At 38.3% G+C, this 15,684-nt stretch overlaps 1 protein-coding gene across 1 annotated transcript in view; it reads right to left on the bottom strand.

Annotated features, from left to right (window-relative positions):
* Positions 1 to 10,460, bottom strand: part of faf1.L (Fas (TNFRSF6) associated factor 1 L homeolog) — a 151,137-nt gene extending 140,677 nt beyond the window's left edge. Inside the window, 1 exon segment of the mRNA NM_001091736.1 lies at positions 10,105 to 10,460. Within this exon segment, the coding sequence (NP_001085205.1) occupies positions 10,105 to 10,149 (45 nt within the window). The 5' untranslated portion in view covers positions 10,150 to 10,460.
* Between the last annotated feature and the right edge of the window lie 5,224 nt (positions 10,461 to 15,684).

Genomic DNA, 15,684 nt, shown 5'->3' on the forward strand with positions numbered 1-15,684 from the left:
TTGTCCCTTGAACAATTTGAAGATTTTAATAGCCTTCATGATGTTGGAGTCTTTTTCGTGGGCTTTTGCCAAAAACTCGATTAATTCAAGCTTTTTCCTGCAGAAAACTCAATTAATTTGAGTTTTTGGGTTGATAACCCCAAACTCACTGATTCGAGTTTCTTCTATTTAAGTTTTTTCTTAAATTAGAAACCATTCGAGTTGTGAGCTCATTCAAGGTCTAAAAAAGCTATAAAATTCGACCTTTGATAAATAACCCCCTTAATCTATATATACCATTACTAAGAGTTACCCGCACTCTAACTCCGTTTGTGGAGGACGGCCCCAACAAGGGCTGAAAAGTTGGATGCACGAGTGATGGCTTGATAAAGAATTTTTTGTGACAACATTTTGGAGTGCTGGTCCATCTTCAATAAATATACAATACTAGGTATGCACCGAATCCACTTTTTTGGATTCGGTCGAATACCGAACCCGAAGCCTAATTTGCATATGCAAATTAGGATTTGGTTCAGCTGGGCAGAAGGATTCGCGCGAATCCTGCTGAAAAAGGCCAAATCTTGGCTGAATCCCAAACCGAATCCTGGATTAGGTGCATCCCTATACAATACTCTCACTTTGAGAAAGGCCTTAGGGTAGTCCGAAACGTTAGTCCTACTTAATTAATATAATAAAATATTGTTTAACTATCACCTGTGAGTATACTGTATATATATATATATATATATATATATATATATATATATATATATATATATAAGAAGGCTTGAGCACACACTTAGAAAAAACTTCACCTGGGTGCAAAGACAGAATGGCTTATATAGTGATAGAATGCTGATGCACACCAGGATTTTCTTTTCAAAGTTACTTTATTTAATCGACGTGTGAAGGGAAAAAACCGGCACTCACGAAAATGTCATCAATTATGCCTGGGTGCAGTCCTTGTTAAAGTTTGAATGTAAAGCTGGAAATAGAGATCGCACTCACAGGTCTTAGAAGTGTTTAAATGTCTTTATTCAGTGGACGATCGCTTAGCTCAAATGAGTTAATGCATCTTGACAAAGGTCCCAGACCATGGACCGAAACGTTGATGTTTTTATAAAAGATGAATAAATATTGAATTTTACCCAAACCGGTGTGCGTGCCGCTACGATCCTTTCTTCTATGATACAACATTGACACAGCACCCGGCAGTTGAACCACGATATTGCAATTTGGAGAACAGCGTGTGCGGACGCCATTGGCATTATATATATATATATATATATATATATATATATATATATATATATATATATATCTCAAAACATATTGAATCACAAAACTGGAAGTGCTGGTTCTTCTATGCATTATATGAACACATATTAACCGTGCACCCAGAAAAAGGAAAGGTCAAAGTAAAGCACTTCCATGACATATGTGTCCTGACAATGGCCAACAATTTTTTTAAAGCATGTTTAGCACATGCAAAATTGCTTGCGAGAATGATTCCTACATTATTTAATTATTTCATTTTCCTGTATTCCAGGATAAAGGGCAGCACACCATTCAAATTGAGATAAAATATAGGAATGTAGTGGTGGTGAGGGAGTTAAAACCTTTACACAAATGTGTTTTCCCTCCTCGCAAGCTTTGGAAATACATCTGGAAAAGGTTTGTTTGAGCTGGCAGTGTTGTCGGTGAATAAAAATAGAAACGTCACCAAAAAGCAGGTGTGGGATATTTTAAGGTTCATTTGTATACATTTTTTAAATGAAGGGTTTACTGATTAAAAAATATAAATAAGCACATGTATTTAAATATGTTTTTAGTGTAGTGTGACTAACATTGGGCATTTTATTTTTAAAACATACAAAGCTTAGGCCTCATTCAGACTAGAAAGTCTGCATCTATTCACAAACATGATTTGTGCAACATACTGTACACCCAAGTCAGTTTAGTAATGGTATCAGTAATTACAAGCAAGCACACAGTATGAAACAAATTAAACAAAGCCAATCAGTGAATTTTTTTTATGAATAGGAGCACCAGATTTGGTAGATTTTTCTGCAGGGAAAAATGAGCTCTGATATTACCGCCACCTATTTGAATACAGTATTTTCAAATGAAAATTGTGTCCATTTCTAGTTATCACTACCAAGCAATTTGGACAAAGTCTGGTATAACTGCTCCAGCATTGGCTGACCAGAAACTGAGAATCTGACAACTCATGACCATTGCTGAGGGCATGGGTTATCTGGGCACAATTGAAACTGCAAGTGTTGACACCTTTAAACACTGAATCGCCAATTAGACCAGTGGATTTTTGTCTATGTGCCACATAATTAAACTTACAGCAACACTGCCAGATTTAGGTAGCTGGATAAGTGGGTTGGCTGGGAGGGAGTGACCCCCAAGCAACATGGGTAGATGGAATTAAAATAAATGCTCCCTATGTATCCTACTCTTTAAAGGCAACAGGGTTATCTATTTTTGGCCACCCATCTCTTTAATTTTACTATTCCTGCCCTCCAGTCTATGTATATCGACTCTATCTGTCGGTGGAGAAAGTCGTGCAAGTAGGGTTGCCACCTTTTCTGGAAAAAAATACTGGCCTTCCTTTATATTTATCTTTTTTCCCTATTAATAGCATTGGGATCAACCATCATTTTTACCGGCCAGGCCGGTAAAATGCCGGCCAGGTGGCAACCCTATGTGCAAGTTGGGACCAAGACCTGCAGCCTGCAGAAAAAGAGATTGGAGGACAGTTATACTAAACTGCATTTATTTTGAGATTATGGGGTATGGTATGAAATCTGAAACAAAGTGCTCCAATTCTATTCCCCTGCCCAAGTACAGTTAAGGGGTGATAGTTCTTAGAGTAAAATTTGTGTTTGTTTTAAACACCATCCAAACAAAAAATGAATACCAAGTATAGAAAATGGTATGGAAATGCACCTATCCTGTCACCTAGACATGGGAGGAAACATTTTGATTAATACCTGGCCCCAAAGCTAAAGCCCTGTGCCGCACTTGTTATGGAATGGTAAACAGCACAGAAGCCCAATGACATAGAACTAACTATAAATGATCTCAATTATGTAGGTGCCCTTGAAAAAGGTGCATGTAAAGAGAAAAAGTGTACCCATGCAAATACATTGCATACGTCAAGCAGCATCTCATAAAAGTGGGTACAGTTTGCATATTTCTATTCTTCTTTTTTTTTTTGCAGGGCGAAAAGAACCATTTTGTGTGATTCAGCACATGGATTTAATTATAAGAGGCCAAGATTAATAAATTATTTTTCCATGAATCTCCTGTATGGGTGTCATGATTTTAGAGCTCTTGTGAAAAAATTACATGTGAAGCCCTGCAGGCAGTCACGTAACTATAGAGGAAGCAGACCCCGCAGTCACAGGGGGGCCCAGACTGTGGGGTCTGCTTTCTCTAGAGCTAATAAAAAAACCCTCCTCCCCAGATGCTCTCTTACCTGTGGCAAAGAAGGGGGAATCGGTGGGGCGGGAGTAAGCAGGTGGAGGAGGGACGTGGGCGGGCAGAGGCAGCAATGGGAAGTGGGCGGGAGGATGGGGATAGGAGTGCGTCGGGCCCCTTTGAAGATTTTCTTTGCAGGGGGGCCCGGCGCACTCTAGTTACACCACTGCCTGCAGGAACATGCATAGCTCCGTGAACATTTTTCTTGGTACAAAATTAAGTTTCTGTAAAATACATATCTCCCCCTTTAATATGTCTTCCCCAATACAAATTTCACATTTGTGTGGCACCTAAGAAATCTGAAATGCATTCTATTAAAGTATGCAAAAGACGCAGTATTAATTTCCGTGGGAAACTAGACGTGGCTATGCATGGTAGACAGATGGACTTAGTTAAAGTCTTTTCCATCTGGGCTTTGTCCCACTGTTGTCCCAAGCGGACATATTATCTTTCAATTGTCAGAGAAAGCCCAAACCCTGTATTTACTATCTAAAATAATTCTTCAGGCAGAAATGGTGTTTTACGGTACTTATGGGATCCGTTTTCTGGAATGCTTAGGAGCAGGGGAAACTACACTTTTACATATTTACATAAACTTTAAGTTAAAGATAATTGGTATTTAGCTTGTGCAGTTGATAGCTGTAATGTTCCTCTGCAGCAAACATTGCTAAATGCAGTTCCCATTTAGTGCTGGTCAGTGCCTGCAAGTTATGTTGATCTGGCTGACTGCTAAAAATTATACCCATTCAAAACTGCTATTTTACTTTTTCTGAGTATAATTCAGCCATTAAAGGAAGATTAACACCAAAAACTGAAATTGCATTAAAGTATATAATATAATATTATTTTGCCCTGTACTGGTAATAACGTATTTGCATGAGAAACACGACTATAGTTTATATAAATGCGGTAACCTTCGCATTTTCTTCATTTTTAGCTGCCAATCCCCTAGGCAAGTCTTCTTTTATTCATAGGTATGCTGCTTGCATCAATTAACCTGTTTATAAAGGCATGTTGTTACAAAGTATACAGTGATATTCTTTATATACTCAAGGAAGTTGTCAGAAGAAAGAAAGAGGACTGCGCTTATGTTCTTCTGGTTAGGAAAGATCTGAGAAAGGTTTGTAAATTTTTCCGAACCAGATCAGACAAACCCTCTTTGTTTTTCCTGACAACTTTCTTGACTACTTGGAGGTCAGAATAGTCAGGAAATAACCTGCAGGCGGCGCTGTTGTAACAAAAACAATTCATATAAACAGTACATGTAACCTTTAATATCTTGGAATTAAAAAAATAAATCTTGAATGTGCATTGCAAATGTTCTTATCAATTTTAGATTCACTTATTTTTAAGGTTTACTTATCCTTTAATCCCTCTGTGTGATGTGCCTGTGGCCCAAAGCTTTAACATGCCCATATGATATCTACCTTAAGCCATCATTTTAATTTTGGCTCCAAGCAATGCCTTGTGCAAATAACCTGAAAAAGGTCTAACCATAGTGGTGTCCAGTAAAGCCTGCACATCTAGGAAGCCCTCTTTTGTACATACTACCTACCATCAATCTCAGGGGGTTGTGCCTTGCTTTCTTGAGCTTGCTCTCTGCTATAACAAGTGGCTCTAGTCCTGACCACACCCCAAATAATACAGAATTTCTCTAGCTATTATTTGCCCTCAATATGTCCTACCATTACAGGATTATTAAGTGAATCTAACTGTCCAGAGGTCTGTGAGAAATGCTAAAGCGGATAATTGTACCAAAAACAAAAAAAACAATGGTTCTCTTGAGAAAGAGAATGTGCAAGCAGAGCTAAAAGCAGAGAAAGCAGAATGAGACTCATTCATCAGATGTACATTAACCTCTGATTAAGCCCCTATGGAACGGAGAAGAATGCACAGCAGAGGTACAGATTTACTGTAAAGAAGTAAATCATAGGAACTAGTCAGCAACTAGCTGTGCCTGGTAAACTACTGTAATACTAACAAAAGTAAAAGGTTCATTAGATAAAATGGGTTACTACTCCAGAGCAAAATAACACATGGACTAACCCTGTGTGTAATGTGCCTAAACACAAGCATGACAGTCCTTCCCTTTAGGAGGAAAAAAAGCCCCTTAAACACTAACATATATTAAAGTTGTACAATAAATATTATTCATTCATCATCAGTTTCAACATATCAATAGATTATTTGTAGACATATGGCAAACTATAGTGCGCAGAGATTCTGAATATGATACATGGTAAAACTTGTCAGGTCATATAATAAAATAAAACTTGTCTAACTTGCATAGGAGGTTAGTGTTATAGTGGGAAATGGCCAGCAATATTTAAATGCATGCAGCGAGATACAGTAGCAACAGCTGATACCAAGTGTTAAGCCAGCGCATCTATAGACATACCTGATAGCAAGCAAATTAGGGGGTTTATTTATCCAAGGTCGAATTTTAGAGTTTTTTTTATACCGTGAATGGTTTCTTATTTAAGAAAAAAAGCAAATGTAAAAAAAAACTCATTTCAGCAAGTTCAGGGTTAACAACCCGAAAACTCAAATTAACCGAGTTTTCGCTGAAAAAGACTCTTATTGCTCGAATTGATCGAGTTTCGGGCAAAACCCACCAAACAAAACTCAACCATCATGAAGGCTATTAACATTTTCAAATGGTTCAAGGGACCTGTGCCATTAATTCCTACATGACCTCAACAGGTTCTAAATGGTGTATTTTTGGATTAAAGCTATTTCCAGGGTCGGGATATAATACATTTAGGAAAAAAAATCGTTTTTTTTATCCCGAAAAATTGATCTTTGACCAAAAAATTACCTTGAAAACTCAAATTTTTTGGAAAACAAAACTCAAACTTTAATAAACCTGCCCCTAAATGTTTGTAGGAAAAGGCAACAAGCTGTGCCAGTGTTTTTTTTGTTTTTGGCATCTGTTTCTTGTCCAGCTCTTTACTTACAATTAGGAGGATGTGTAAGATCCTTCATACACACTAGTCGATACAAATATTTAGAGAAACTCAAAGTAAAAGTACAAATCACATTTATAAACCTGTTTTTCCTTTAAAATAGTATCGTACCACTTACAATATAGCCTATAAAGCGGGAAATAAAAATAAGTAGGATGAACGAGGCGAAGATAAATTGATCTATAGCAGCACTGTACATCTTAAACCACAGCATCTTACTGCATTGCAAATTGGCAAATACATAAAAAGCGATGTCTGGTGCTGGTTAAGCATTTATGCATACATTTAAAAGCCTTTAACAGATACCGGTAAGTTAAAAAGATTCTATGGAAGGTCTGCTTTGAAATGTTTGCACAGGAGTGCTTTCTTCCATGTACTATTTATAACCCAGGTTTCAGCAAAACATCCCAGTTCTAATACATATGAAGGAAGCTTGTCATAAAAGAAGGGTGGCATCTAGTTACAATTAACTGCCACAAAACATTGCTATTATCTGCTTACTCATGGGAACTACAGGCTGAGCCAGAACAATTAGCATAGCATCAGAGACTGTCAGCAAATCCAAAGTCACCTCTCAGCATGAAAACAGAATCCAGAGAATTCTGATTCAACATACTCAATACTAATAACTACTAATAATTCACAATTCTTTCCACAAGCCTAAATATAGCAATTTATTGCCACTTTGGTTAACCACTCTGCAGCACAAGGGTCCAACATAACACCACCTACACCAGTGTAGAGGCTAGCAAAATATCCATGGGATAACGACAAAATTGACTCAATAGCAGTGATAATGATTGGACAGCAAAAGGGCTATACCAGAAAGCCCACAGCAAAGATAAGGGTGCGGCACTCTGGCTTCAGGAAAACAGATACGTGCAATTTAAGAAACACAAAAGCCAGATTATTCAAATGATCCCGTGATGTCACAGCAGATGTAGTGCAACTGCTTTTATTGTTCTTACCATAGTAGGTAATAGTAGGTAAAGAATATTTGTTGTGACAGATCAGTTACTATATTTACACTGTACCCAGGCTAACAGATAATTAATTTTAATATATATTTAATGATAAAGCACCTCTTCTATATCAACCTATTGCTAATATTATTCATTTTAATCATGCAAGCTCATAATGATGTCTACTGCTGGCCCATCCCCACAAATGTTATCTCTGATTTTTTTTATTGTTTCTTTAGGTACGCCAGTGGCATTTCAGATTTTTTTTTTTTGGCTACTCTGCACCTTATGAGACCACAATGGGTATTTAATACACTAACACTGAAGAGGGTGGAGCTTGAATGAGTTCCAGAAAGACCCAACTTCAATGAAGTCTCTTTGTTTGCATACAAGTCTTCATACCTTGTCAGAGAATTAACCGTTCATGTATTTAATTCTCACTGAAATCACAGTGCACATTTTTTTATAAAGCCCATATTGATCTCAGTAAACATTGCAACATGTATAAGATTTGCATTACAAGCGTTTGAAGCTTGGTACTCACTACCTCTTTCCACCATTATATCTTTCTAGTCACAAACAGAGAGGTCTATTTCTGGAATATTCAACTGGTACACAGGCTGTTTTTTATTATTTAATGTGGTGGCATTTATAAGCCCTATAGCTGGTCAGGGACTGATTAGTCAAATCGCTGGACAGTAACTCTATGCCCCTTTTAATACAGCTCAAGACCTTATTTGCCCTTGATGCTGCCGACTGGCATTGCTTGCTACAGCCAAGTTTATCATCTACAAGGAATCCAAGGCCCCTTTCCATTATGGACTTGCCTAGTGCAGTCCCATTAAGGGTATAAGTGGCTTGGATATTCTTACATCCCAGGTGCATGACTTTACATTTATCAACATTGAATCTCATCTGCCACTTAGCTGCCCAGATTGCCAGTTTGTTACTTGTAACACAAATATACAAAACTTTTGTCTTTTTTGACTTATTTAATCACAGGCACATGTGTAGGACACTGAATGAGAGAGTTTTAGAGGATTAATCTGTTTTAAAGCCACCACAGTTCATAGGCCAAAGCCTAAGACCACAACGGCCTATGACTCCCTTAGACAGTTGTAGTTGAATGTTATTAGCCATAGAGATATATGCCGTACAGTTTTGGTCTCCATCACTCAAACAGGACATTATTGTATTAGAGAGGGTACAGAGAAGGACAACTAAGCTGGTGAAAGATATGGAAAATCTTAGCTATGAGGAAAGACTGGCCTAATTGGGGATGTTCACGCTGGAGAAGAGGCGCTTAAGGGGTGATATGATAACTATGTATAAATATATAAGGGGATCATATAATAATCTCACTAATGCTTTATTTACCAGTAGGTCTTTCCAGCTGACACGAGGTCACCCATTCCGATTAGAAGAGGTTCCGCCTAAATATTCGGAAGGGGTGTTTTACAGTGAGAGCTGTGAGATGTGGAATTCTCTCCCTGAATCAGTTGTACAGGCTGATACATTAGATAGCTTTAAGAAGGGGTTGGATAGCTTTTTAGCAAGTGAGGGAATACAGGGTTATGGGAGATAGCTCATAGTACAAGTTGATCCAGGGACTAGTCCGATTGGCATTTTGGAGTCAGGAAGGAATTTTTCCCCATCTGAGGCAAATTGGAGAGGCTTCAGATGGGTTTTTTGACTTCCTCTGGATCAACTAGCAGTTAGGCAGATAACAAAAAAAAAAAAAGGTTGAACTTGATGGACGTGTGTCTTTTTTCAACCTTTCTTAATATGTTACTATGTAATGTTTACTCACCCTTGGAGGACTATTACATTAATCTAATAACCTGGACTGTGCATGATCACATATTTAGGTTATTGGTCCAATGGACACATTTACACACAACAGTAATCTATAGCAACCAATCTGATTTGACCAGTCTGCTGTAGGTGGTATAAGAAAAGTAAATGACTGATTGGTGGCTATGGGTTACTGTTCTGGGCCAGATCTGCCCAAGAATTGCCCCAGTAGACAGAAGGTCAAAATATCTATTCATGCACTCAGGTACAATATTCCAATATGTCCTCTAAACACATACAGTCCAGCAGTAGTCTGTAGTGGTCTGTAGTGAGGATGAGTCTTTATTCTAACATAATATCCCCGAATCCTTGGTGAAAGATTCGACCGAATACCAAACCGAATCCTAATTTGCATATGTAAATTAGGGTCAGGAAAGGAAAAAGTGGAAAAAATTCTTCTTTTGTGATTAAAAGTCACAATTTCCCTACCCACCCTCTAATTTACATATGCAAATTAGGATTCGGATTTGGTTCGGCCAGGCACAAGAATCCTGCTGAAAAAGGCCGATCCCTAATATATATATATATATATATATATATATTCAGTTTACTTCAGTTTATGACATGATCATTATAACAATTGTGGGTATATCAGATATCTGGCCCACCAAACAGAAGAAGCTGGCCAGTACTAAACATGTGGAAAGCAGAGTAAATATACCTATTTACTTCCTTATCATGTATTTAATTCAGTTAGTACAAGAGTAGGCCATTTTAAATAAATATGCCAGGGATTCTATAAGAATAACAGGGTGGGGGTTCATCATGTTATGCCCTTGACACAAACCTATGAGCAGAATGTTTATACAATCGCTACATTGAGTCCACCAGCCTTCCCCTTGGTTCTGTACCTGGAAATCGGCCAGAATCATCTCTCTGTCCGTGTTGGAGGCCATGACAGCCTTAGTAGAACCGCAAAGCGGATATAAGGAAAAGAACTCAGCTACCAGAACATGAAATCAGGTTAGAACCCCGGCACGGGGCCTGCGCTTGTGCTGCCGGGCCTCTGCGTTAGATGACTGAGAATGTTCTTTCCTGAGCTCTCTCTGTGTGTCTTTCCTTAGCTCAGGGTTCGAGCTCTGTCCTAGGATCAGGCTACGGTACCGGCCTTCAATTTGGGGTTTACGGCTCGTCCTTGTAGCAATGAATTCGGCTCAGTGTCTCCGCTGCCAAGAGCTGTCTAGTCTTCTTCCACTGCACGGCTCTGTCGCACATTTTGCTCGTCATCACAGTCGCAACGAGAGGTGACTTGCGGCCGCCCGGGTCATGTGACATCCCGTCTCCACAACTGTTATTACCATGGTAACAAGAGGCGGAAGAAAGGTACATGACTAAGGACTTTGACGCTAGAATGGTGGATATTTAGTTGTTTAATCGTCAGATAATATCGTCAGATATTTAGTTGTTTAAGCTTGTTTAAGCTGGTCCTTTGCACCCGTCAATCTCCATTTACAATATGCTTTATTTAGAAGTTTAATATTTAGTGTTGTGTTGTGTAAATGATCGCGATAGACGAGGAAAACAGAAATAATTTAATTGCATGTTTGGATTTACAGGTATGAGAATTGCAGACGTAGTAGGACTTGGTACCCTGTGTAGAGATTCCAATAAATCTGGGTGGCCTCATTGTAATAAAGAGGCCTTTATCTAGAAACTCTAAGGGGTATATTTATCAAAGAGTGAAGTTAGAGGTCGCCACAGTCCTCTAGAGTTAAATTCCGTCACTCTCCATTCATTTCTATGGAATTTTAAAAGGCGTATCTATCAAAGGGTGAACTTTCACTTTCACCCATTGATAAATACTCTTTTAAAAATCCCATAGAAATGAATGGAGAGTGGCGACCAATAACTTCACTCTTTGATAAATATACCCCTAAGGGTGATGGCACACGAGGAGATTAGTTGCCAAGTGACAAATCTTCTTTACTGTGGGCGACTAATCTCCCCAAATGCCTTCCCTTACCAGCAAGAATGTGAATCACTGGCGGGATGGCATACATATGGCTTTATTTTCCAAAGTTTCTTCGTGAGGCAACTTCGGAAAACTGAAGCGATGCATATGCCATCCCGAGGGCAATTCACATTCCTGCCGGTGGGAAGGCATTTAGCGAGATTAGTCGCCCGCAGTAGAGATTTGTCACTTGGTGACTAATCTCCCCATGTGCCACCACCCTAAGGGTGAAGACACACAGAGCTACTAGTAGCAGCTACTTGTCATGGCTACAAAATAGACAATAGTGATCCTTTTTTGGCATATTGTAGCCACAACAAGTAGCTGTAAGGGCTGGGACACACTGGGCGATTTGGGGAGATTTAGTCGCCTGGCGACTAATCGCAGCGACTTTTCTCCCCGAATGCCTCCCCTCACTCTGCGCCTGGATAAAATGAAAAGTCGCCAGCGCTAATCACACACGGCGATTCGTTTTCCGAAGTCGCCCAAAGTTGCCTCACGAGGAAACTTCGGGCGACTTCGGAAAACGAATCGCCGTGTGTGATTAGCGCAGGCGATTTTTCATTTTAGCCAGGCGCAGAGCGAGGGGAGGCATTCGGGGAAGATTGGTCGTGGAAAGTCGCTGCGATTAGTCGCCAGGCGACTAAATCTCCCCAAATTGCCCAGTGTGTCCCTACCCTAACTAGTAGCTCCAGAGCTACAAAATACCCTGCCATAGACAATACTGTTAATTGCCTCTGCTGGAAAAAATACTGCCCTCCATATATTTTCATCTTTCTTTCCTATTGGGAGGAAGTATGTTTTTATCCACTAGGCGGGTAAACTACAGGCCAGGTAGCAACCCTATACTATCGGTTACCACCATCATGTAATGGTGCCATGCTCTAGCAGTTGCATGGTACATTACATTTTGTGCCATACTCAGCAGATTGAATAAGACAGGCAGTTTACATGCAGAGTCCACAGTGTACACACAAATACAGAAACAATTGTGCACCACAGGCAGAAGCAGTACAAATGCAGTCCTGGCAGCACAAATGCACAGCATACACTGGTCAAATTGTAGCATTGTAAAATGGGTCATTCCATCTAGTATCTGAGCACCTAAAACAAAAATGTTGTGGCTTTGCAGAATCTAGTAGAGTGGAGACCATGACAAGCTGCACTTGATTAGAGTAAGGTTTCCAAGTCCATGCAACAGCAAAGTCATTGGCAGAGTTATCTTATAATCAGTAATTTACATTGGCCAATCAGGATGCTGACAAGTAGCATCCTTCGTTAATACATGGTTTTCTGCACTCTCAGAGCGAAACAGCTGATCTAAAAGTGCACAGTCATGGCCATGTAATACAGATGTATGTACAGAACACAAATGTCATACAGGCTCATTTACAAGCACTGGGCAAATTTGCATCTGGGCAGTAACCCATAGCAGTTTTACATTGTTAAGCCTTTTTAAGACCTGACAGTGCTAAGCAGTTCAGAGCAGTACCTACCGTGTCCCAGAAATACCAATGCTGACCCTATAATGTATTACCCATGTTGGTGCTCAATAAATAAAGGTTGCTAGGTACTTTCATTGTTTATGAGTTTATTCTATAGCTCTGGGCCTCTTAGGGAGAGCTGTGCTACACAGTCCAAAGCTTATGCATATTTAATGCCCGTGCATTCCCATCTGCTTCAACCTCATATTGTTTTCTTATTTACAGTAAAAGGTTCTTTTTTTGCTGGTAAGTCCCTTGGGCACAGTGCTTTGTTTCATACAGATGTGAGGTTCATTCACAAACATCTTTTGGGGGCTTTTGCATCCTGCACAACTAACCAACTGGATAAGTCAAATCAACTGGTCTTGCTGTGTTTTTTTTTCTTGAAATTGAAAAGAAAAAGTCCAGTTGATTTGACTTATTTCTACAGAAATACCATGACCTGGATGAATGAGAATCTTCACAAACAATTGCAAAAACATTTTTACATCTAAAAACATTCAATAAATAACAGCATTACCATTGAATTACCAAGGTAATGCTGTTATTTTACTCAGGAAGGCAAATACGGATACAAAAACTGATAACCATTCAGTAGTAGTCTGTTATCTTTGTACTAATAAACTACAGCTTCCAGCACCCAATACAGAAATATTATTCTGTGAGCTATGTAAATGTTGTAGCATTAATGGCAGTCTGCCCTACCTTATCCAGTAGAATGGGAGATTTAAAAAAACTCCTTTGCTAATTCTATATAAAGTATATTTTAGTTTGTATAGAATCAGAAGATCATGTTGTCTATCAAATTGTACCTACCTTTTGGAGTACTAGAATATTATCTAGTCTGCACTCAGAATTTAAGGCAAATGCTCAAACCTTTGTGCACTTTTGCACTCCCTATTTGTATCTGTATACTATCCATGCACTTTGCAAAATAAATTTCTACTTCAAAGAGACTAAAAAAGTAGGATCCACATAAGCAAGCATCCACTTTGATTGTAAGCTCTACCTGGTAGGGACCTCTTTCCTACTGTGTGTCTAACAACATAGCACTCAGTCTTTGCATATTTATAATCATTTATTATTGTTTGTCCACCCTATGAGTACTAATTTTGTAAAATTGTACAATGTAAATAAGGATATATATATATTACACACTGGAATCGCCACACAATTTTCATTTGAGGCCCAAAGTTATTATTAGTTATGTTTTCATTCAAAACTTTATTTTATATATTCTATTGATCATTCTTTACCTGTCATCCTTGAACAGCTCAAACTTTTCTTTCTCAATATGAGAATGAATTTTCTTTCTTTTTTTCTTTCCACTGTGAAAGTTTAATGGATCAGTAATAGTTAAAAAATAAAAGTGTTTTAAAGCAATTCAAATATAATATACTGTTGCCCTGCACTGGTAAAACTAGTGTGTTTACTTTAGAAACAGTTTATATAAACAAGCTGCTGTGTAGCCACGGGGGCAGCCATTCAATCTAAAAAATGAAAAAAAACACAGGATACTTTGTAGATAACAGAAAATACAACGATATTCTGCATTCATCTGTTATCTGCTATGTAACCTGTGCCTTGAATGGCTGCCCCGTGGCTACACAGCAGCTTGTTTATATAAACTGTTTCTAAAGTAAACACACTAGTTTTACCAGTGTGGGGCAACACAACATTATATTTTCATTGTATTAAAACACTTTTATTTGTTGGGGCTACTGTTCCTTTAAACAAAGATGTATGATAATGATGACAGAAATGTAGAATGCCAAAGAATAAGGACTGAACATTCATACTTGAAAGATCTGCATGATGTTCAAAATACACAGCATTTTTAGATCCAATCCATGAATCATTGACCAATCCATGACCATTTTAGGCCTCCCCATATACATATAAATTAACTAAACTTCCGTACACCACAATATACAATATTTTATTTTAAGAACAACTAAGTCAGTTAAGACTTACCTTTTATATTATGCTGTTATTCTGTAATTCTATAAAGCTTCTATAATGGCTCAAGATGTTTTCTTATGTGTTGAAGGTACAGTATCTACAGTTAGGACTTCCCTCTAATATAGAGTTTTATAGGGTTAGTAAAGATTAAAAACAAGTGAATGTAAAATCGATGAGAGTGCTATTCTTTTGCAATGTACATTCATTATTTATTTATTTTTTAATTCCAAGATATTAGAGGATACATGTACTGTTAATATGAATTAATTGTGTTACAACAGCACCACCTGCTGGTCATTTTCCAACCACTCTGACCACCAAGTAGTCACGGAAGTTGTCAGGAGAAAGAAAGAGGGCTTGTCTGATGTTTTTCTGGTTAGCAAAAAAATTTCAAAGATTTCTCAAATCAGTCCTCCTCCTTTCTCCTGACAACTTCCTTGACCATTTGGTGGTCAAACTGGTCGGGAAATGACCAGCAGGTGGTGCAGTTGTAACAAAATTAATTCATATATAAATAAATAAAGTTCTTAGAATAGCACTCTCAATTTTACATTCATTTAATTTTATGGTTTACTGATCCTTTATGTCATTTAAAGATGTATTGTCGTACATGAAAAAACTGTACTTATTTAGTGTGGGGATGTTTTCATATGCCATTCATGCACCCAAATCAGTTATCCTGTTAGACTCTTTTGGGTCTGTTAAAACTACGGTCATGTGAAAAAGTTTGGGAACCCCTCTTAATTCTTTGGAGTTTTGTTTATCATTGGCTGAGCTATTAAAGTAGCGTCTTCCTTTTAATATATAACATGCCTTATGAAAATTTTGCCATATCATAACACAATAAGACAGGTGCATACATTTGGCCACCCCAACAGAAATATTACATCAATACTTAGTTGAGCCTCCTTTTGCAAATGTAACAGCCTCTAGACGCCTCCTATTGCCTTTGATGAGTGTCTGGATGGTGGTATTTTTGACCATTCCTCCATACAAAATCTCTCCAGTTCAGTTAAATTTGATGGCTGCTTCAA

Source organism: Xenopus laevis, chromosome 4L (assembly GCF_017654675.1).
Source record: "Xenopus laevis strain J_2021 chromosome 4L, Xenopus_laevis_v10.1, whole genome shotgun sequence".
NCBI classification, from domain to species: Eukaryota; Metazoa; Chordata; class Amphibia; order Anura; family Pipidae; genus Xenopus; species Xenopus laevis.